The following is a 25,110-nucleotide window of genomic DNA, read 5'->3' as shown; positions in this document are numbered from 1 at the left end:
AGGAACCTCTTTGATTACTGTTTAAACTTTGATATCTCCTTTTGCTTACAAACAGATCTTGCCAGACAATTACAAAAACTACCAACGATAAACTGCCAAATATTTGCCTACTCCGACCTCGTAGGAGGCTCCCTCCTGATAACCCCTCCTGATTAAGTTTTTTTTTATTCTAAGCTTCTTTACTTGAAGCCCAAAGCTGGCTCACCACTGGTGATTAAGGTTACTGCCATGTCACAAATTCCTCAAAGGGAAGATCCATTAACTACGTAACGCAGAAATGCGCCATTTTCACCTCCTCCCCCATGTCACACTTTTTGTATGAAGCATTCAAAAAATTGGTATGGATTGTCACACTTCGGGTAACGCCTCCTCCCCCCTCTAAGTGTGTGGATGCCCCCAAAATGGGTTCTCTAACAAATTTCGCTCTTCCATTCACACCAGATACCTAAACTTGGAAAACTTCTCGATCCCCCACTGTATCCCCACTGAACCAGTCTTTTGTATGCCGCAGAACTGGCATTCGCCTTGACATGATAGGAAAAACGTGGGGTGACCTTCCCGGAAGAATGGAGACAGAGCTATGTCGTTCCAATTCCCAAGAATAGCGTCTCCTTACGGGACGCTTTCAAATTCCGTCCAATTTTCTGACCTTTTGCTCCAGAATGGTCATGAACAAATTGTTGAATTGTGGTCCACGGGAAAAATCGGAAGCTGACGGGCATGCGTTTCGCAGAGATGAGTTTTGAACATGAGAACGCGTGCTCGTGTTTACAACATTCTGAACACAGCTCATTATTAACGAGCATTAACCTGAAATAACTCATTTCCTAGGAAAACAAATTCAAGCAACGGCATACTACAGATTTTTTGCTTGATAAAGAAACTCGTGGGCATCTAACGGATAGAAATCAAGCATGCTCGTTTGTTTTGGCATATTTCCAAATCGATCGTTTTGCTTGCGAACCAACCCAATGCAAACAATGGACTGTTCATGATTCAAAATTGAGAACACCAAAGCAGTGACGGGAAATGTCATATCGATGTCATGGGACTAACTTGCTAATAACTTTTCTCACAAGTCATTTACAATTATGTTTTCCATATAAACATATAGTCCTTAAATGACCCGAAAACATTTTCTAATAGGTAATATCTCTAAATATGATATTGGCGGCGTGAGAGCCGAATTAGTGTCAGATGACATTAATGTCATGACATTCCGTGACATTTTTTTAATCTCGCTCTCATGGCTCACACTTTGTATTTAGAACAATGATCTGTTCGACAAAGTTTTAGGACCCTTTAAGTACTACATGTTAATCAAAAAATCCGAACTGTAAATGACTTTTGGAAAAAGTTATTACGAAATTAGTAATAGCAATGCCATGACATTTTTTTGACATTTCCCATCACTGCACCAAAGCACAGTCATGATCTGTTCAGAATGCATCTCTGGCGTTTCGGTCAGTGTGTGGAACGAGTGCATACTTTACAGGACTTGGGAATGTCCTCCAGGGCGGCTTCGAACAGGTTAAGCATGCCGACCAATTGTCCCAACACATCTCGAAGGGTTTCAACACCTGGACGCCCTTAGTACTCCATTAGCACGCCAAAAGGAATCTGCGTGTAATATTCTCGCCTGTATTCACAATTTCTTCAAAAGGCGCATTTTTCAATTTATCATGGTGAATAATACCTCAGAGTATCTCTAAGAAGAGTCTGGCGTACCATAAGGGTCTTCCGATCTGTGAAACCAAATTATTGTACCAGAGTCCAGAGTCACCCTAATCCAGACTATCTCTAATACTCACAAGACTAACAACAGGGGTCTACGTCTTCGGGTCGGTCAAGCCATCTCCGACTACAGGTCGATCTGGTCGCGAACTGGAGTTCACCTGCGTTGCCTACCAAAACTTAGTCAACGCCTTCTCACTGACCTTCAATAGCTAGAATCGCTTGCAGTCTCCACCCATCCACAGCAGCCAACATCTTGTCAGGTAGTAATATCCCAGTGCCAGATAGTTGATAACCTTCGCCTAGGTCCCGGAGCATTGTGGGGTGCCGGCGAACGTTACAGTAGGCCTCCAGGCTTCTTAGTGGGTGTATAATCTATTTAGATCCAAGCTTACAGAAAATTATCTCCAGAGTAGTACTGTCATAAAATATTTAGCTCAAACTATCATACGATCTTGTGATACGATTATAGTGAGAATATAGAAATACAGTCGACTCTCTACATCTCGATATCTCTCCTTATGTCGATGGTTTTCTCAGTCCTTGAAGTCCTTTCCTTAGTAGATTGAAGACATACATTTGGGCTTTCTACATCTCGTTAACCTCCTTATCTCCATATCTCTCTATCTCGATGGGTTCTGATCATATTTTGTTCAGGATTCACTCTCCTTATGTCGATATATTCGAATTTTTAGGCTACTAGACCATCGTTGAACAATAACAAACACATCAAAAACAGGAAACGACATTTTTGTTTTGTTGTCGTTTTTCATAGCAACTAGCTTTTTTGGATCTAGTATTGTACCGTGGCTAAAAAGAACTACTACTCCGCTTACTTTTAGTTGTAACAAAAAATAAGCACCTGATAGTCGCCTAAGAGAAACATACGTGCAGAAAAAAGCTACTTTGATATTTTTGAAAATTTGATCGCCACGTATGCCTTGATAGCACGTGCTTTTTGTACTGCGGAGAAATTTTTCACATCTATGAGAGTCTTGGAACTTTGTTACAAGGCACAATACCAATTTCAATTTTCCTTCCATTCCTCGATCTCGCCCTATCTCGATGATCCCTTCAATATCGAGATGTGGAGAGGCGACTAATGTTAATTTTCCATGAGGCCAAATGTGTTTTCGATCTAATGCCAATCGACGGAGTGTCTAAATCCGTTTCTCAGACGAAATAACTGTTAAAATGCTGTGATAAATGCTGTTTTCTACTGGCCTTCTGCTCGCATTTAAAATATATAATTATATAGAGGAACGGTTCGGCACTTCATCCCATAGCTCCTATTTCCATCCCATCAAAAACAAAGCAAGAAAAGAAATTTGGTTTGTATCTTATTTTTGTGATTTTTTCACCAGTGAGCATACGGGTTAGCAAATAGCGACAAGATTGGTGTTGCATTTCTTGGTTTTGCAATGAGATGAATATATGTTCAGTGAGATGGAAATTGGAACAGTTCCCCTACCTAATAATGTGCGTTGGATTGCATTTAAAAATACTTACCAAATTATTAATAGAATGAATCGGAATAGTGAATCATGAAGAAAATTACCTGAAAAATAAAAAATAAACAATTTAAAACATGTTCGTAAAGAAAATTACAAACGGTAAAATAATATGTTTAGAATCATTACAAATCTCAAGGATTTGCTTTTATAATTGGCTACCTATCTATCTCAATTAAAATATGATACTAAGAAATACAATTATAACCGCTCAAAAATATGTTTTAAAACATTGTTCAAGACGAGCTGCATGCTTGTTTATTACTTTATTGTTCCTCATAATTTTCCATTCCCAAATTAGTCTTTATGTCCTTTCTGATTGGGACCTCATTTGCGCTCGACTTATCACGAAGCCAACACCACCGAAGTCCAAAAGCCCCGACACGCTTTCCGCCATTTCTACTAGTGGCGGTGGAAGCAGTGAAAAAGGATAAAAACAACTCCGAAGAATAGAAAACAAAAAATATATACGACCACCGAATGACAGAACAATAAAAAAACCGCACATTGAATAAACACAAGAAAATCCATCCCGTCGATTGAACATCACGACCGACGACGAACCGGCATCTCGCGGCACCCCCGCGCCGTAGCACACATCGACCCGGACCCACCGCGCGCGCACCCGCTGTTGTGAAGTGGTTGCGCAAGGCAGAAATTGCAACCGGTTCTGCAGAACCGGCTCTTCTCGGAAGCTCTTCCCGGCTTGTTGTTACACAGCGCGCGGCAGCGGAACCATCACCAGCTTCGAAAAAGGTTTGCCGTTCCTTGTTCTTCGTTGTTGGTTGTGCCTCCCGTGCGCCGTGCGAGTAGGCGTGTGTGAGAGTGGGGGAGCGCAGATTATTGCGCGATTGTGGTGGCCGCCGAAAACCGCAATGAACGAAACAATGTGGACGGAACGGAAAAGATAACAAGGAGTAGCGCGCGGTCGCAATCCGCGACCGCCACCGACTGTCAGCGACCGCGCGCACGTTGATTTATGGTGACCGGTGAGATGTGTGAGTGATAAAACCCGGAGAGGAGGTATTTGAGGTTTGGCATGACGATGACGATGGAAGTGTGATTACTTGTCACAGTCTTTAGCGCAACTTCACTATGTTCAAGAAAGTTCAATTGCTAGCAAAAAAAATTGAGGAATTGTTTATCATTCGAATGTTAGACGACAGACGCAAAGCCACCTGAAGGAATTGACGTGAGCTGAAGATCACAGACAGCAATTTTAATGCGCTGCACAGTAAAAAGAATTAAAAATAAACGACGTGCAACATACATTTGAAATCACAAAATATGTTTATCTATGCAATCATCGTAGCTTAAATTTTAGTTTCGCTGATTACATTAGTCCGCATATCGTGCGGCATAAGTGATTGTTTCCGCAGGATTTATCGCAAATTGAAGATTTGATCCGTTTTTCAACACCCGTTAATGACCTCATCCTGATAACTTCTCATTGCTATCCTGATAACAACTCGACTTCCATGACTGATAAGTGACGAAAGATAATTTGAGAAAGCACATCATACCACAATTTATAATTTACAATTGATAGTTGTGATCTTCGCAACATTTCCGACGAATCAGTCGTCGGATTCTCGGCGAAAATTTTATTGATCACAATATTTATTGAACAGTTCTTCCTTTGTCCATTTGTAGTAAAGGGGTGCCCTCTGCAGAGAGAATGGAGCAGACCGGAGGGACCCGGTTTACGAGCCCAACTAAGAGTTGGTTGATCCATGGACCTCAGTCAAGGCAGTAAGATGAGCAGCTACAAAGCAACCCGAGCAGCACAAGTCAGGTAAATCTGGTTGCAGCAACTTGATTGCGACTAAATCTGGTCACATATGAGTTGCAGTGATCTATATGAAATATGTGTGCTGCTAGGGAAGCCCATGCTGTAGGTGACCTACATGGCTCACTCTATGTAATTTTCGGGTGAGAATTTTGAATAATAATATGGCTTAGAATCCTCGCCGTTATCGCTGAACTCATTTCACAGTGGTCCGTGATATTCCCCCGTCCGGATTGTCCAGATGTCCGAAGGTCCAGTACTTCAAGGCAGTTTGGTTCACCAGTCCGTTTTTCGTCTGCGCGGTCACTAGCCGAATTTGTCCGTCGGCTTCCTTAGTCACGCCTATAAGCCTCTCTCTTAGCCAACAAGTTCAAGTTCTAACGGCTTATCTTGCTCCAACCACGTACTGCATCTTGTTATAGTCGGCAAATACTGACTCGCGCATCCAACTGATCCAACGCGCTGATCCACCAAAAGCTGCGAAAGACGCGAACAGTCGATTAAACTGTTGCCGGCTGTTTCCGTTAGAGTTATGGGCTGAACAATGCCCTTGGTTCCGAACTTCTGGGCTTCTTGCTCTGCAAAATCCAGCAGGGTATAGGCACAGACAAACAGACGTAACAGCTTGAACATTTTTCTGAAAAATCCATCGCTCAACTCATCTACCACCATCTTGCGAGCATGTTACACGAAACGTTGTTTCGTATGACATCGTCACCAGAAGGCGCTGGAGTGAAATGTCAAACCCGAAGGATTACGATACTAGCGCCTCTAGTTGTGAATTGCGTAATCAATCAAATTCAAATTGATCGTTGAAGTCATGGTCGATGGTATTTTCTCTAGTGTTACGTCTGTTTGTCTGTGGTATAGGTAAACTGTCTGGAGTTGACGGACGCCTATGTTCAGTTTCCATCGCTTGAGTTTTGTGGAAGGTCTGCTATTGCTTCCATAACTGTCCAATATCGCACTCCTTTCCGTTTCGAACCGGTGACATGTGAACAGGATGTGCTCAGCCGTTTTCTGTCACGTCTTGGCATTGCGGACAGGCGGGGGAAGCCGCATGTCCGAACCTGGGCCGGTACCACCTGAAGCATCTGTGGCCTGTTAAAAATTGAGTCAAAGTTTAGCTCTCCATGAGGTCTGCTAATCCACGCAAACACACTTGGGACTAGCCATTGGGTCCACCTTCCCTTAGCCGAGTTGTCCCACTCTCTCTGCTATTTTGCTACCGTTGCTGCTTTGATATTCCTGCGAGCATTACCGCTGCCCCTGAGAGCGTAGCGTCTTCCTCCACCACCAGTTTGTAGGCATCATGCCCGCGAGTACACATGCCGCCTCGTGAGATACGGAGCGATTTGCGCTGATGACTCTCAGGCACATTAGCCTATGTGTACTTTCCAGCTTTCGCACGTTGCAGTTTGCGGTCAAGGGGGTGATGTCGTAGCCACCGACTCTAATTGTCGCCTTCTGCACCGATTTCCGGTTGTTGACGACTATCATCTCCGTTTTATGATACGCCAACTGTAGCTTCTTACTGCGCAACCATTCCTCTACTAGACTGATCGAACAGTTGTCATAAGACGAGTTTGTACAATCCCATTTAATTCCACCACTTAATTGTACCTTGACAGATACGTATTTCGACCTCAACAGTCAACCTGATCGAACAGGTTGAAGTCAATTCGACCTCCTCGATGAACTCTCCGTACACGGTCATGGTGACGTCATCGGCGAATCTCACTAACTTGACTACTGGCGGAAGCTTCAATCTCAGCACGCCATCGTACATCACGTTTCACAGCAATGGACCCAAAATTGATCCCTGTGGGACCAAGCCCTCGTCTGTCTCGTAAATCAATACTCGATTCTGGAAGTAGCTTCCCAGAATCTTGTACAGCCCTACCGGCACTCCTAGTCGAAGCAACGGTTTCGCGTCCCCATCCAGCACGCACTATTGAATGCATTCCACACGTCGAGTGTTATTACTGCACAGTAACGTATACCGCGTCGCTTGCATTCGATGGTGATTTCTGCAGTGTCAACCACCGATTCAATGGCACCGATTCAATGGCACGCTCAATAATCCTGCTGCTTCATTCACATACGGCGACAGCCTGTTTTGGATCAACTTCTCGAGTAGCTTCCCTACCTTGTCTATTAGACAGATTGGTCTGTACGCTGAGGGTCTCTTGGTGGCTGTGCCAGAGCCCAGAACAGTGGAGAGAGGTCGCAAGAGTAACCGATAGGATAACCGACATCCTACAACGAAGTTGGCGATCTGTCGATTGTATATGGGAACGCCAGTGCCAGCTACGTCAGCTTGCGGCGATCGCGTAGCCGCAGAACGTGGCGAAACGGCGGGGTTCTGGGGAGCTCCCGGTTTCGGGGAACATCTGGTCGGATTAGGTTAGATCCGCCGTCGCGATCGCGACCGAGACGGGAACTAAATGGCTCAACGAATAAGGTGGTGGGAGCTGAATGGCTCAAGGGCATCGAAAGTCGGTTATCGGAGTAGGCTAGGCCCACCACCGGGGACCAGCTGATTAGACAGCGACTTACGAATGCACCGGCTTCGGGTCGTCGGGGCACCATTGAACCGGAAGTTTTCTCCTCCCGGAATCTTCGCATCGACCTCGGCACTCGCCCGGTCACCCGTTGAGACGGGTCGTTGGTTACAGGGGAGCTTCTGACGTCGGGGAACTTCCCGTCGGAGTAGGATAGATCCGCAGTCGGGGTCTGAGTAGCTTGCGAATATGCAGAGAGCTAAATGGCTCAAAAAAATAAAGACAAGAAAGAAAGAAATTGGATATAGTGCTGAATGGCACAATGAAAAGATAAATGGTCAAATGGGAGCCAAATGTCTCAGACGTGCAGTTAAGGAAGGAGTACGCTTAGTGCTGCCTATCCTCCAGAAGTGATACTGGAAGGTAGTCTTGGGGAATCAGGAAATTAGAAGAGAGGGTGGGTCGCAACCTTCTGATACTCGGGTGGGTTTAGTGGGTCGGCCTTTTGCCATTTCCACACCCTGCCTTCATCCCTCTATATAAAAAAGGCTACATTGTATTGCATTCCCAATTGGTCGCAGAGTTGTTGAACGTTCTTTCGTAAATTTCATCTGGACATTCCTTTGAAATTTCCTTTGGAATTTACTATGTCATACTTCAATAAATTATCGGAAAAAATCTTCCAACAACGGAATAGTTCCTGCAGGAATTTCGGAAGAAATTTCATGTGGTTTCACTAAAAGAATTTGCGAAGGAATTTCTGGATGAAGCTTCCGAATAAATTTAAAAAGAAATTTCTAAAAGAAATTTCCAAAGAAATTTCTAAAAGAATTCGTAAAAAAATTTCCGAAGAAATTTTCGAAATTTTCTAAGAATTGCTTCTTTGAATTTTTCAAAAAAGAAAGCAAGAAATTTCTAAAAGAAATTTCAAAAAAAAAAATCTAAAAGAATTCGTAAAAGAATTTCCGAAAAAAAAATCGAAATTTTCTAAGAATTGCTTCTTTGAATTTTTAAAAGAATGTCTTGGGAAATCTCCAATGGGTCGTGGGTTCGAGTTTTGATTTACAAACCCCATTAGGCATAAGACGCCAAAGACTTTCGGCGGTGCAAACCTCTATCTACACCTGGAGTCAGTGAAGATTAAAATTGGCTTGGTAGACGACTTAGGATGATTTAGTGGCTGCTACACAGATGGTAGAAACTTCTACCGAAAATACGAAGCATTCCGTCGACGGGCTTTGTGACACGGAAAATTCGTGCCTATAATGTCCATCTCGACCCCAAACTAAGATATGGATCCATTACTATAGTCATGCTCGTAATCAGGGTAGACGTACCGGAAGGTGTCCGAAGCCACCAAACGCTAATATCTCTCTTGCGAAATTTGTTCTGTATTCGACTGTCAACAGTTATGACGGATTTGAACCAAATAGGCGCCACTGGAAGGAGACTGGTGCTGAAAGCCACACATAGAGTTCGATCTGTTTGGTCCAGCAGTGAAGTCTTATCTGGAAAGAATTTCTAGGTCGACACGCGCGGAGATTGAATATGATTTTAACGTAGGTGCCGTAAGTTGGTGTCAGGGTTGCCAGCATGCGATTACCGGATGCGATTACCTCGAACCCGTACAAGTGACGGCTGTCAATCGGATTTGACGATTATTTGTATGGTGAGGTCATGATATACTTTTAATTACATGAAGCGAAGTTTTTCAACTCTCTTTGATCTCCTGGAAGTGAAAAAAAGCATGAAAACAGTGTCCATGCTACCGTACGTTTTTCTGGTTGGAAGCGGCAGTCAGGCTTAATCTGTATGGCAAGTGCGGAGAGTTGGTCCCTACTATTGCAAACGTTCTTCAATGCTAACATTGTGAAGCCTACTTCAAAAGGCGTGCTGTAGACAACAGTTCTCGATTTATTTCTGGTCCTCTCCTGGCTATTTGTAAATGTCATCCGCCTAACCGAAGGCGTAGACATTTGCCGGTAGATATCTGAACAGCCCATTGCTGGTGGCAACCACAGAAAATGTCACCACTAAGCCCGAACCATGGGAAACCCCGGTTTCCTCCTCGGAAACTTTTTGAAGCTTTCTTGGCGATTCCCAGGTCCGCCAATTGACAGTGTCCAGGAGTGAAGTCCTGAGCATTTATAAAAACTGTCCAATTTGTAGAACTCTGGTTATATCAAACAGGAGTAGTTCCGGTCTTGTGTTTGGTATCTAGCTATGAAGAGGTCTTAAAAAACTCACATGCAGACGACAGCAATACTTTACCAGATATTTAAAGTGATTGATTCAATATGCTCGGTTAATCTTCATACTGATAAAGATTCCTTGGACTAACGAGCTTTCCCAAAATATTGTTCCCACGTTCATTCGTCGGTAGCTATATCACAGCCATGGTGCGTGACGAGCACCTTCGACAGGTTGAGGACGTTCGAGACTCATCAACAAGCACACCCGTCAAGCTATCCGTCAGACAAGAAAAAGCAACATGGCGCCCACCGACATCAAACAACAACGCTCGTCGAGCGAGCGATATTTATCAATCCCTTCATGATGCACTCCTACGTCCAATATGTCACCCGAACCCCCTGAAAAGTGTGAGTGTTCATTTAGGCCGGCACGATAGGTAATTCCCAGCCGAACCACCACCCCCATTAAAAAGTTTACTCGTGGAACGATACAGTCGTAAGCATAGGTACTCGACGCGTGTAGGTTAGGTTTCGACCCTCCCGCGCACACAGTCTCACACGGAAGAAGCATCTCATCTTCTCCGCGAACGGTTGTAGGCAGTAGCAGCACACTTGCTTTTGGTGTGCATAAATTTCATTCATTTACATTGGTAATTCACCGCCGCCCGTGTTCCGTGTTTGCCCCCTATTCAACAACCAACCGCTCGCCGCCCTCCGTCCATCAGCACCAAGCAAGCAAGTAAGCGTGGTACCAACGCAACAAGGGGACGAAGCATCACCATAGTTACGCGCGGAGAGCGCTATCAAGACAACCAACAATCCCCCCTGGATGGATGCGGTACACGAACGATACGAACCAACACACAGTCAGGTGATTAATCACCGCACCGCGACCGACCTACCGACCGACGACAGCCCAGAAGCGAGATCCCGCTCATATTCCGATTCCGGCATCGTTCCCCTGGCTCGGTCGTTATTTGATGCGTAATCGAAGATGACGGTCGGCGGCGGTGTCTAAGCTCAGTGTAAATATCGCCAGTTCGATTCGGAACAAGTCATGCTACGGCTTGAACAATGCACGCCGTCGTCATTCGAATCGCTTTTCCTCGTCGAACCGCCCGGGAAAAGTGCGAAGTCGGGCTGTCGGGTGGAAAGCGATAAGGCGGCGGTGTGGTGGCGGCGACGACGACGACGACGACGAGAGGAAGAGCGAGCATAAAAAGAAAAATGAAGTTATGCAGCTTCGTCTGTTGCCGGGACCGTTTTCGTCGTCGTCGTTGTAGGGCAACTGTTCAAGCTTGAGCAGGACTTTGACCGTATCGTCGCCATACGATTGGAACGCAATACTGGACCGGGTTTTAAATGGTACGGATTCTGTTTGGGGAGGACGGCGGTATAAATTGCACAGACTATAAGCTCAATAGGTATTGTTTAAACATCCCAATTTCTTGGCAAATGTAGAATTAATACTAAGTTCGATTACAAGCCAAGTTTTTGATTATTTCTATGTCTAATTCAATTCATGATCAGTACCGAAACTAAGTAGAAATCAATTGAAATGTGCTTTGTAACAGTAGGAACCAATTGGATTCAATTGTTTGAAGCGTTTAGTCCACCTCCCCCACTCGAATAAGCTGAACAAAAGCAAACATATATGCACACGTCGTTTGAACACGCTGTTGGGCTCTGCCATATCACCAGTATTTGGGCAAATAATAATGCGTTTTTGGGCTTCCTTTTCTCCCCCTGTTTCGAGGGATTTTTTTGGTTTTCTTGATGAAAGTCCTTTTTTGCTGCTTGTGTAGTACCCCACTGGAGAATAGTATGTAGTATGTGGTGAATCGGGACCGGAGAATTTCGTATTAGCTGTGAAAAGATCACATGCTGTGGGATTCGTTTTGCCATCACTCTTTTTTACTGGCCTTGGATTGGGCTTTCTGTGTTCCGGCTCTCACTGCGAAAAAGGGCATCCATTCATTACGAAACGCTGAAGTGTGGAGTTTCAAATCACAGTTATTTGAGTAGATGTAGATGCTGCGGTACTCCCCTCTAAAAACTTTACGTAATTTGTGAACGACGGTCAAACCAGAAATGATGATGACGATAATGATCTCATGATTGTACAAAAAATGCATACAATAATTTGGATTGATGGCTCTCTGCGTTCTTTTGTAGGTATTTCCCTCGCTGAAATATTCGGATGGAAAACGATGGAGGAGGCGCGGAATGAACGGAGAGCCGTGAGAGCGAAAAAATGTGCAGGTTCGTTGTCCTGTGCACAGGATGATTGCCGCTTACTGATGCTTTCTTCGGCATGGTCACAGCTGTTCAATTGTTCCGCCCAGGTAGGGGGAGGCGAGCGATGCCAAGGGCATTGGCGACGGAATGAATGATGGGTAGGAATCAATATTAAAGATGTTGGATTGGTGGAATTCAGTTGGATGATCAGAAATGTCACAAGAAAAAGTCTTCGGGTTGTTATTGCTTAGTTATTTAAAATTCTGGATTTTCGATGTAACGCTTGAAGAACCATTTATTATTTGCAAACAGACCATTGCTCTAAATACAAAGTTTTAGACAGAAGAGCAAAAATACAATAATGTCACAAAACGTCATGACATTAATGGGATTTGACACTAATTTGGCTCTCACGCCGCCATTTTCAGAGCCGGAGCAATTAGGAAGGAGCTTTACATGTCTAAAATGTACATGTAAAAGAAATTGTAAATAACTTTTGAAGGACAGTTATCAGCGAATTAGTCCCATGACAGTGAAATGGCATTTCCCAACACTGCTCAGAACAAATCAAATGTCGACAACAGCGTACGAAAAATTCTAACGTAATCGTAGATTATTTATTTGGCCAGCAACACAACATATTTTGAATGAAATACATGAGATAGCTAAATTATGGACTAACGGATTTATGTGTCAGCAAAAAAATAATAATCTAAATTAAATCGCTAAATTAAATCCATAACATACAAAAATTTCTTTTTATAATTAATAAATTGAAAGGCGTTCAATGTAATATTAATAAAAAAAATCTCGAAATTACCCCAAATTATTTTTTCCCATGTTGCATTGATTTCCGACGTTTCGCCTTGTGGTCTTGCCCTTCTTCAAGAAGTTAAACCTACAGTAATTTATATTGCCAGTCTGAACAGCTATACGAAATACTTTTCAACCACATGGGCAATTTTAATCAAATCTATTGATGGTATACGCAATCAAAAAAATCTTCAGCTATGACAGATTCTTGATTATTTGACGGATTTGTAGATCAACTAATATCTTTTATTAATTGTAATACATACTCCTAATAACCCATTCTATTTCTGATGTTCACATCAAACTCCAAAACTAAAGAAGTTAATCATAATTCAAGGCAAGATCTGTAGAAAACATGGGTAAAAGCTCCAGGACCTTATCGAAAAATTCCCTCTGGTCCAAAACTTGCTGTTTATATCTACCTATGCCATGTAATCTATTTTCTCAGTCATCCTTTTTTGATGATGATGATGATGCTGATGATGATTCTACCATCTATTGTAGCAAGGCACCTGCCGATAGCACTGGCCATATCTGACAAACGATTTGATCATGATTATACTACTGTTTGTATTTCATCAGACTCCTGTATGAAGGGCCAAAAAATGGGTGGGGTGGTTCCATAAGCATCTTTTCTCAGTCATTCTTTTTTATTCCAAAAAGAAACGTGCCAGCTAAGGGCTGAAAGTCGTGATTATAAAGAAAAAAATACTTAGTATACGAGAAAGGTAAAAAGAACCTTATCGAATCAGTCAAACAAACTGTGCCGCACTAAAATTTAGCTAGCTGCGTTAAGTCTATAGTACGCTTTTTATCTAATCTTGCAATTTTTGTCACTAAATAGTCAGCATGAACCGTCATACACATCTTGGTTTGTCTCTGCTGCGGTGTCCTACTGGATTCCAATTTAATCATTACTAGCAGCAATCGAATCCTCTTTTGCGTAATCAGTTATCGAGTCAGCGCCGCTTCCGTTCCCAAATTTCAAAAGCTATCGGCTTGGTGACACCAGGTCATCGAGTTTGAGTTGTATTCCGCAAGCATGAATATTCAGATTTGTGTATGTTGACTGATATTCTGGTTTTTCCATTTGACCGTAATCTCGCAAAGGCAGCCCTTTCCTTTTCAATTCGTGGATCTATATCGATCTTGGTACTGCTGTCTGACCCCAAACGTCCTGGAATGGTTGTTTCATAACATCTGACTCTGATGATGGGTTGGGTTCACGGTAAGCTGCATTCACACAATGAGAAACAGTTAGTAGTAGTATCTACCATCAGCCAAGATCCGGGTAAGATCTACCATGATCTTATTATGCAGAACTCTACAAGTGAAAACCTCGTAATATGCCTCAATGAGGCCGACGATCTTCTCCGGTACTCCCTCGCATCTCAGAATGCCCTACATAATATCGTTTTTGAGACTGTAGAAAGTCAATGTCAATGAAAACCAAAGAAAGGTGCTCTTGTAATTCGTTAACCAGATCCAAAATGGTTCACACATGATCTTCCACACGGAATGCGGCCTGTTGCCGCATCGATCTTCTCCTGAAACAAGACAAAAATTGGCGAAAACCCTCTATTCGTTAGAGTTTGTCTACGGGTAGCATTCCTATTAGCTTTGTGAATGTCTACCTTTCCTGTGGAACGCTTCCCGACAGCTTCTTTTCTTGGGAGATATGAACGCTAACCATCCGACCTGGGGAGGTTCAAGTTCGGACCCTAGTGGCGTTGCCCTACTCGAAGCACTCGAGGAGGCAGAACTAGTTCCACGCAACGATGGTTCATCACCTTTTTCAATGGTCTTTCGGCCACTACTACTGCCGTGACCACCATCAACCTTCCCGTGCTAAAGTTGAAGTTGCTTCGGACCTATATGAGAGCAAACATTTCCCAATTCATGTAGCTGGCAATGTCTGTCCCCTTAAGCATGTTCGTAGGCTGCGTTACCGGCGACTGGGAGTTCTTTGGTATCAACATCCGACGCGCGATTGAGCACATCACCGCACTAACGCTTCCCGACTTTTCAAGATCGTTCTCGCTACTATCCATCCCGCATCCATTTCACTGACCTTCTGTGTATCCAAGTTCATCGGGAGGTAAGTTAATCGTAGGCTGCATGAAAAGCTTGAAGCAGAAGGAAGATCTTGTTTCCGCCAACACGTCTTCCGCCCGTCGTAGGGGGAGCGTTCGTACTTCACTGGATTAGGAGACGTATTCCAAAGCGGCTTCTACCAAGGGGAACACGTCGATCTAGTTTCTCTGAATATTCCAATCTAGTTTCTAGTCTATCCGCACTGGGAACCCACAAGTGCCTAAGCAGCTGGGGGACCTTCGCTGGTAACACCCCAGCTCCCGATGAACATCTACATCTTCATCTACGCGGATGATATCCTACTTGTGGTCGTCGGAGACGCTCCGGCGCGATTGCGTATCCGAGTAGCGGAGTCTCTCGGAGTCTCCATCGACCGAGGACAGTCTCTCATGCCTCATTTCAGAGCGGTCAAAACCGGCTACAGATCGAGGATTAATTTAGCTGAAACCCTATCAAGGCCGTATAGGACAAATAACAGGGTCACTCGGTATCGTATCGTCCAAGCGTTTGCACGTCAGGTGCTTGTCAGCATACTCTTCCTAGTTTTCAACCAGTACCTCCGCATAGTTTCCGGACTTCTTCCCTCCACACCCGCCGAGGCTGCCTGCACTGAAACAGGTGTCCTCCCATTTCGCCATCGTGAACAGGCTATATGCCTGAATTCGCGTACGCTACATCTGGAGACCACAGGATTCCTCTCCATTATAAAGAGGACCGCACTCTGCCCATGATGGCCGGCGTAAGTCTCTCCTCAGTGGCTGGAATGGACTGGTTCGAAGCGAGGAGCTGGCTTTCCTCCATAGCCATCATAAACAGTTAGACATGAGGTGCTTCAAAAAAGGGGACAACACGCAAGCTCTACGAAGATTGGTCCCGATCTGCTGAACACCGAATTTTGGAAAACACGAACACCGCTTCACTGGTGGTTCCGTTTCAAGACAAGAAGTCGCCTTAGGCGTTAAAGGAAACAACCTTACGGTATCGGACAAACATCCCGAACAATGCAGCCTTTTTCGGCCTCAGTTTATTGTAACCACTACCCTCTCCGTCAAACCAGTCCTAGTTCTGAGTGATTCCACCAGTATCGCTGCGCTGCAAAGCGACTAACCGAAATACCCAATTTGGCATTTCACGACATCAATTCCCCTGACTGAAGATAAAGACTGGATCAAGAAGATCGGCAGCCAGGATTAGTATAACCAATGGGCAGCTTCCAGCACCACTCAGCTACGGAAAGTAGAACGATCCATGGCACTCTGGTACGACATGCCCAGTCTAAAGGACCAGTAAGTACTCTCCGCCTCTTTACCGGCCATACCTGATTTTCATCATTCGGACCGTTTGGAAAACTACGACGTACAAAACTCAGTTGAACATGTGATTTGCTGTTGTCCAAAGTTTGACTCCCTTCGATCCAGCTACGGAATCCCAACAAGCACACAGGGCTGTATCAGCTTTTCCCAGGGTTGTAAGTCTTCCCCCTCCACACAGTGACCAGGTTATCAGCGCACCTCTATCGCAAGTCCTTTACTCTTCAACCATAATCCTCACAAGGTTAGCTGAGAGGGAGACTTTGCTAACATTGTTCCCTCATTTTGCCACCAACCAACCTATTCCTGTATTGCGGGACTACTTAAATAGTTGTTATCAAAGTGAGCCACGCCTTTCGCGATCATTTAACCGCGAAGAAACAAACTGCTGTTTATAAGCAGATCTGTTGTTTGACAGCGATCTGAATATTGCTATCGCCTAACTGACTTTCTGACTAGTTTAATGTGAAAATCATTTGCTCCGAAAACTTTCCTTTTTTGGTCGGTTCCATGGATTGATGTTATGCTTAAATTTGGTTTGTTTTTCTGTCTGGCTGCAGCGATTCATCTGCGGAGAGCAGCGCGTACCAATCATATGACTCTTGGTTCACTGTGCATCCATAGTTCGTCATCCAGCCAAAGCTTGGACTTGCGGGGCGTCGGATTTAGCCCCCTACTTCCTTGTCAGTGGCTTCCTTAGCACTGGCGATATCATGACAAGTCAAAAACTGAAGACATATTTCAAAATTCACGGAAATCTATATACATAATCTTCTATATATGTACATAAAAATGAATTTCTGTCTGTCTGAACCTTATAGACTCAGAAACTACTAAACCGATGGGTGAAAATTTGTATGCAGAGGTTTTCGGGGTCGAGGAAGGTTTTTAAGATGGTTCTAGACCCCTCCCTGGAAAGGGGTGCTCCCATACATATGAAACACCAATTTCTTCATAACTCGAGAATTAATCAAGCAAATGGAATCAAATCTGTCATGAGGAGGTTTTGGAAGGTAAGATATGTTTCTGTGGTGATTTTAACCCCCCCCCCTTTCTGGAGAAGCAGGCTTCCATACAAATGAATCAGAAATTTCTGCATAACTCAAGAACTAATCAGAGAATAAATCAATTTTAGGCGAAACGAAGTTCGTCGGGTCTGCTAGTAAAGAATAAAACTCAAAGGTGCAGCCCAATCAGGTTGTAAGTAAAGGCAATGTAGGACTACGTAGCTGTACGTAATGGATGGTATTTGCAATCATAGTTTTTGTGTCTTAATTAACATTGATTATTCACTTTTTCGAAAATCTCAAAATGTTTTACAATTATCGATGATGTTAAATATTGAATTAAAATTCAATATAGAAGCGTTGACTCTTCCTTAATCGAATGGTCCCAAAAATCCAAAATCTATCGAGAAACGGCTGAGATCAGGGCTAGAAATAATCAAATATTTTTGGTGTAGTCAGCTTTCAACATATCGCTTGATATGCGAAAAATTCCCGTGATTTTGTTCGATTTCATGCTTGGGATTGCCGTTTGGAACTCTATCAATGATGGAGCACCGGTACTGACGCGTGTGATACGCCTGGTTAGGTGGTGTTTGGCAGGCACTTAAGAAACATTGTTCGAATCAGTTAGATCGGTCAGTAACTGACCAGTCGCGTCTTTCATAGGAATTGTCACATCCAACTTTGCCCCAATTTAGCATTGTGAGATATCGTTGAGGTGAATATTTCCGGTTGAATCGACTTACTCTCCCTTGTCTGGCTACTCTGGTTTATTGACCGGTCTACAGCGGCTAAGGCTTCTTTTTGCGATCCTCTATTTTCTTCCAGCTTGCACCTGTGATCGTTTTTACTCTTGGTTCGTAGCTCACCCACATAATTCCTGCTAGTGGCGTTGAAGGGATTCTGTATGACAGTCCATTGGACTTCTACGCTGCCACCTTCCGAAATATTTGCAACGCAAGTCACGCAGTTCTTGAACGAGGACGTTGCATCTTAAGGTGGTTATACAACAAAGCCACAAATCGGCCATCTTGGAAACCACGTGCATTTTCTAGTGATTTTTCAAGAGCACGAATTGAGAGAACGACAACGCCCATGGGGATGAAACATCCATAGATCGTTTGCATACTTTTGCTAAACAATCGACTTTAATTTCAGCATTGTATGAAAATTATTACGCTAGATTTGAACTTTTGATAATAGGAGTAGAACCGTGTGGTGAATTTGAAATTCACCACATGGCTTGATTGTATAATCACCTTAATTTTGCGTAAAGTTCAAGGCATATTATGTCGATGAGAACATGATAATCAGGCGATATCGGCCTTACATTTATTCCGCACATCAAAAAGACCTCGTTTCCATTTTTGGCTTATGAGATGTGGTCAATTTGATTTCCTGTAAAGCCGTCTCGGGAGACTCGGGAGCTCTCTGTTACCGTTGTCGTTTTCGACTTATATTTCATTTTGATAGATTTCTGTTGCCGTCGGCATATTTTATTTGACACGAACTAGGTCGATAATCCCAGCACCATTGTTCTAAAACCAAGGCATTGATAAGTTAACAAAGTTTTCACTACATATCATCACCATTTCTAGATAGTAAGAAAGCAAGAACATTTTAAAATGATTTCCACTTCCAACCCTAATCGTTAGAATCAGCTAAAACAATCCCATCGATACGGCTACTTTTTCCCAATCTAACGAGAAATTATCACATCCAACCCATTATTCAACAAACTTTTGCCATTCCAAACTGCTTTCAAAGAACTTTCCAGTCAGCCACCTTTTCCTAAATCCTCCGCTCTCGAAAGGTTCCTTTCGTTTGATTCGTTCGCCACTCCATTCATTCGGTCCTCTCCCCGGGACTTGTCAGTTCCAGTTTCACAGCGTATGTATGTACCTAAAATATTCACCACCAGCAGCAGTTTGACTGCTCGCATCGATTCCAACCTGGGTTCCTTTTTGTCCAAATGCGCGACAACGGGACGGAACAGCGGGCAGCGGACTCGAAAATAAACAGAAGAAAACAGCCAAAACTGAACACGAAACCCGTGTGGAAAGAACACTTTTCTACGATTTCTCACTTCACACAGCGAGTAAGCTTGTGGGCCACACTGTGGGTATTGGTGAGACAGCGGCATCCGCGGTTCGCGTGTAGTGGTGCAAGCGTAAGTTGCTTTTTTGTTATTATTCTGTCAAGCGATGATGGCTCACGGGGTGGATGGGAGGTTTGCGGAACGGCCGCGACGAGACAACAGTGACGGCATTGGAATTAGACGGTTTTTTACGCGCGGTTGCCAGCAGGGAGTACAAACAGAGTGCAATTTGGGATATTGCATGCAAAGCATAGCGCTGACAACCGACTGGCCGACCCGGTCGGTCGCGGTCTCCGTCATCGAGCGGTGTGCTAATTTTTGTGCTTCTTTTTGGACTCGGAGTATTGTAATTTATGGCAGAAATAAAACCGGTTTGCGCCGTTCGTGCAGTGCATCGATACCGTGTCAGTGCGGGCAGCTGTAGTTGAGCTTCTTATTTATAAACTGAATGGAGATGGCAAGACGCGATGATATTGGAAAGCAGAATCGGGTTAAACGTCACAAATGCATCTTAGTATGAGGTGGCTCGAAACTTCGAAATATTTTCCGGTGTTAGTAAATGGTGTTATTTAGTAAGTGATATTTGCATCCTTCGTTACAATAAAATCTCACAATGGTCCTACAGTGAGTAAGAATATTATTGATGTAGCCACCGGTTCGACGATTCCCATTCAATAGGGAGGCGACATCGTCGTTGATATTATAGAATGAAGAATAAAGAAGTAAAGGAAAAATAGAACCACTTCGATGATAAGCACAACATGCACGAATACACACAAGCTGGTGCGGGAACAAACCAACCAGTGTTGCCAAATCGATGAATGCTATTCTAAAATGATTCCTCATGAAGTTCATAATTTGTAATTGTGATAATTGGCAACACTGTCAAGTTGACACATGGCCCAAACCCAGAACGAAACAAAACGGATGATAATTAAGAAATAAACGTATGCGATATTAAGGAAAGTAACAGAAAAACTAAACAAACCTTTTCGTGTAAAACCTCGGTGGTCTTTCCATTTTCAAGGATGGTAAACAATAAACTCATATGGCAAATTAGGTAACACATAAAGACACACAAAACACAACCGGATTATTTCAGATAAAAACAAATCAAATCAATCAGTACCCGAATGCCGTGAAAGACGGTATGGCACAAAGTAATCGAATATCCTTCCAAGCGCGTATCAGAGAATGTTTCGCTAGATCTCCTTTCTGCTTCCACTGCGCGACCAATCCGATGTGGGCGACCAATCCTTTCTAGGAACACTGCCGATGGTTTGGGGTGAACCGATTTTCCATTGCTTCTTCACAGTTTCACTTGAATTGCATACTTTTCATTCACGTTCCAAGGATGTTAGATCAATATCAGATCAGATCAATGAATCACTTTGCAACACTTTTTCCCATCGACTAGGCACCTGGGATTATTATCCAATTATCCTATAATGGGGCGCGATGGAGCTGCTCAGGGACTCTGAATATTCATTCTAATCCCCAAATTTTCACTACAGCACTTCGCGGAGCAGAGCCGAGCGCGGATTTCGTGCGAACCGACAGGAATTGTTGAAACGAACTGAATTTCAAGTTCTCGTTGTCTCATTTGGGCTACCTTGGACCTTTGATGCCTTGCGCGCTCCTTCCACCCCGGTCCGTATCATAACCGCATACAGTCACACTCTGCCTCACCAACACCATCAAGAGACCCCCGGTTCAAGTCTTGTATGGACTCGTCGTCAAATTGATGCACATAAGCAGCATATAATGTAAAACTACCACCTCGATAGCTCGCATGCGCCTTAACAACCACCAACACCAACCAACGCTACCCCTCAATCATACGAATCGGACACGATTTTTTACCCACCTCGATTGCCCAGAACAACCGCCATTGGCATCCAGCTACCAGTTATCAACTTCTCTTTTCTGCCAATGGCGATTACACTCAACCCTCCGGATTTCCAATTCTATCCTCTCGAACCAGACAGGGACAACCTCTACGTAGCCGATTCGACATCTGGCGCAGTCTCACGAACACAGACATCCTTCGAACAAAACCTGAACCGTCGTAAAACCCATTTGAAATTTCAACAGCATTCCTTTTCCTCATTCTTTCCTGACCCTCCCTTGCCAGTTTCTACCAGAGGCTTCTTCTTTTCCTTCTGCTTCTTCTTCGTGCACCACACTCCACATTCAACTGGACCGACCGCCTCCACCTTCAGCGCCACTGCCTCCTTGGATCCACCGCACGCCACATCCACGACCGCTACCCATCAGACCGAAACCGAAGCATGTTTTATGTTGCCAGTTGACGTCGGTCGTCGCATTCGTCGCCCCTACCCTTCGCCCACCCAGCGCACACCGACCCGAACAACCAAATATTTATGTTTATGCGCATAAATCCACGCTTGGTGAATCAGCTTGCGTTTTACTACCGAGCGGGCAGGCATAAAAATAAATACATAAATAAATAAATCTAACTTGGCGACTATTGGGAGCGGAATCGAACGACCGAAATGCGTGAATAGACCCCATCGTCATCGGCACTATGCGGCCGTACAACTCATCCGACGTTTTGATTATCTGTCCGATTCGTAATAAAAACTGGATAAAATGCGCATTTTTCCTATCGTATTCGTGTAGTTTGTAAAGTTTGTTTTTTTCTTTTTGAATGGCCATCAAACCGCTTAATTTTTTTAAATAGAATAAATTGCCAACTGCAAATAATTAGATTATAATATTAGAAATATTTAATTTATTCGTGAAGCAGTTTTTGACAACATTAAAAGACATCATACTGTTAACATTCATTACAAAATTCGAAAATTGTGTAGCATTAAATCTTTTTAGAAAACCAATCGCCGCAACTAAAAACCATTTTTGACATTTTCTTCGCTGCATTACATATGCACAATGGGTGTGAAATGGTGTTATTGGACAAAATTCTTTTATCTTAGAGTAACTAACCGATTGAAACCGAGTATCTTCACAAATAACATGTGTTGCAGTATGACACCTCGTGAAATGCATGGAGGCGCTTGGTGTCTTATGTTCTTATATTCACAGTTTTTCTCGAGCAGGAGCGACGACCTCTATAACAGAAATTTGTATGAAGTAGCCTTGCATGAGAGGAAAATTACCAAAACCAACTAATACCAAAAATTAATATGCAAAATACTCTAGGCATGGCATGCTTTGGTATTTCAATACCATTATTATTATTTATTCAGACTAAGGCTGAAGTGGCCTGTGCGGTATATAAGAGTCTTCTCCATTCGGCTCGGTCCATGGCTACACGTCGCCAACCACGCAGTCTACGGAGGGTCCGCAAGTCATCTTCCACCTGATCGATCCACCTTGCCCGCTGCGCACCTCGCCTTCTTGTGCCCGTCGGATCGTTGTCGAGAACCATTTTCACCGGGTTACTGTCCGACATTCTGGCTACGTGCCCGGCCCATCGCAGTCGTCCGATTTCAATACCAACGAATAATAATTTGTGATGCGTTTGGTTGTGTAATAACAGAGTACGTTATGACTGAAGTATTGTGCATAATATTTTTTTTAATTATTCCTTTGTTTTATTTACCTCTTATGCAAGGCTAGTTCATAACAGAGTATGGTACCAATACCAGAATGAGGTCTTATTGAGTTAATTTCTCCTGTCCGGGTTGGAAGTAAGATTAAATGTAGATTTCTGCTGGGCGCTGCGAACCGTTGATACCTTGCATATCTTAAAAAAAAAGACCCCATTTCGCAAATAGACCCCATATCGCTGTCCGTAACCTTTCACCCATCCATTCCAACATCCCCGTGGTTCCGGCCGAGGTACGGAACATCTGACAACCCCGGTGGTGTCAGGCTATTTGACCGAACGGGTCGTTTGGCCGAATGCTGTTTGGCCGAATAGTTGAAACAATGACCTCAGTTTACGAGTAGTCCTTCTTCCTCCTTCTTTCTTCTTTCTTCCTAAGTGATGAACTCTATAATTCTGAAAAATCACTATAAGGCCGATACAAATATTTAAAATCCATTTTGTCTCCCCTCCCCTCGGATTTTTTTTGCCAAAAAATAATATTTTCAGGGGGCAACAAAATAAAATTTGGATAATTTTAAGGATTTTCAAAACATTCTACAACAAATCCGAGGAGTTTTTTTAATTTTTCCATTTTAATATTTATTTTTTTATCCCCTCCCCTTGACCTTTCGGAGACCAGTAGGACAAAAAGTTAAATAAATATTTGTAACGGCCTAATAAAGCTTTAGAAAAAAAAAATTCTTTCTTCCTTCTTCCTCATTCCTTCTTCCTTCTTTCTTCTTTTCTTCATCCTCTATCTTCTTTCTTCCTTCTTCCTCCTTCCTTCTTTCTTTTTCCTTCTTCCTTCTCCTTAGATATTGTAGTGATTCAAATTTTGACTTTTTTGCTTCCCCATTCTTAAACGATGGCATTTTCTATTAAAATAATCTTCCCAAATTTTTAGCTAATTTGGTTGTAATTTGACTGAGCACATGCAGTTTGAACTTTGTATGAAAATTACTATGAAAACAGTAATGTTTGTGGAAAACCGTTCCGCAACGTTGCCCAGTAAGCCCAGTAAACATGTAAAAGCATTACATCAATATCAATAATGAGCATTCTTGTTTTCTTTATGACTCTGCGTACAACAGTCAGATTGTTTCGCAACAACCACTGAATTTCAGCTTAAGAAGCATTCTATAAAGCTGAAGTATAGATCATATTCAAAGAGATTATGGGCCACCTCATGTAACATTCTTTCACGTAAGTGGCGATTTCCATTGCAATTTCCATACAATCTTCAGACGACGCGTGCACAACAAAATTGCATCCAAATTAGCTAAAACTTTAGGAGGTCTATTGAAATGACAAAACTAATTGTTTAAGCATAGGGGAGCGAAAAAGTCAAAATTTAAATCACTCTAATGGATATACGACGATGAAGGTGTTGACTGTTATGGTCTCCGAAGGTGTTCGACGGATTCGTAGACCCGTGATTTGAAGAGGAGTTGTTGGACTCGAAGACTCAAGCTGGTCGGTTGGTCGTCGGAGGCGTTCGTCGTGTTCGTAGTTTCGTTTTAGGAGCGGAGGTTGGATTCAAAGACTTTCGTGGCCTATGTTGGTCGAAAGAGACGTTCGACGGGTTCGATAGCCCGTTTTTGGAGCGGAGGTTGGACTCACTCACGTCAGTAGGAAACGTCCGACAAGTTCGTACGCCCGGTCCTCAGAGCGGAGGTTGGACTCAAGGACTTTCACGTGGCATGGTTGGTCTCTAGAGGCGTGCGACGGGTTCGTAGGCCCGTTTTTAAAGCGGAAGGGTGGGCTTGAAGACTTTCGCGCTGGTCGGTTGGTCGTCGGAGGCGTCCGGTGGATTCGTAGAACCGTTTTTCCAAGCGGAGGTTGGACTCGAAGATTATCGTGGTTCTGGTTGGTCGAAAGATGCGTTCGACGGGTTCGTTCGCCCGTTCTATGGAGCGGCGGTTAGACTTACTAACGTGGTTTGATTGGTCGTCGGAGAAATTTGACAAACCCGTAGGGCCGTTCGTCGGAGCGAAGGTTGGACTCGAAGACTTCCGTGTGGCGTGGTTGTTCGCCAGAGGCGTCTGACAGGCTCGTATGCCCCTTCTTGCGAGCGGTGGTTGAAGTCATAAATTCACGTGGTTTGATCGCTGGAGACGTCCGACCGTTCTTCGGAATGGAGGTCGGACTCGAAGACTACCGCGTTCGCAGAGCTTCAGACTTCACATGAAAGGCTTCCAAATTTACAATTTACTTACTACAGTTTTTCACATCTGCACTGTTTGACT

The 25,110-nt window shown here is 43.5% G+C and overlaps 2 protein-coding genes across 3 annotated transcripts in view; one reads left to right on the top strand and one right to left on the bottom strand.

Annotated features, from left to right (window-relative positions):
• LOC134224222 (polyhomeotic-proximal chromatin protein-like) overlaps nucleotides 1-20,881 on the bottom strand; it is an 84,804-nt gene extending 63,923 nt beyond the window's left edge. The window contains exon 1 of one of the 2 annotated variants that reach the window (XM_062703529.1): nucleotides 20,279-20,881. In XM_062703529.1, the coding sequence (XP_062559513.1) occupies nucleotides 20,279-20,310 (32 nt within the window). In that variant the 5' untranslated portion in view covers nucleotides 20,311-20,881. The remainder of the gene's footprint in view (nucleotides 1-20,278) is intronic. The other variant, XM_062703530.1, reaches the window with a different exon arrangement.
• LOC134224223 (6-phosphogluconate dehydrogenase, decarboxylating) overlaps nucleotides 1-25,110 on the top strand; it is a 342,849-nt gene that overhangs the window by 46,518 nt on the left and 271,221 nt on the right. The window lies entirely within an intron of this gene.

Source organism: Armigeres subalbatus, chromosome 3 (genome assembly GCF_024139115.2).
Source record: "Armigeres subalbatus isolate Guangzhou_Male chromosome 3, GZ_Asu_2, whole genome shotgun sequence".
NCBI classification, from domain to species: Eukaryota; Metazoa; Arthropoda; class Insecta; order Diptera; family Culicidae; genus Armigeres; species Armigeres subalbatus.
This window is presented reverse-complemented; position numbering and strand designations above follow the sequence as displayed.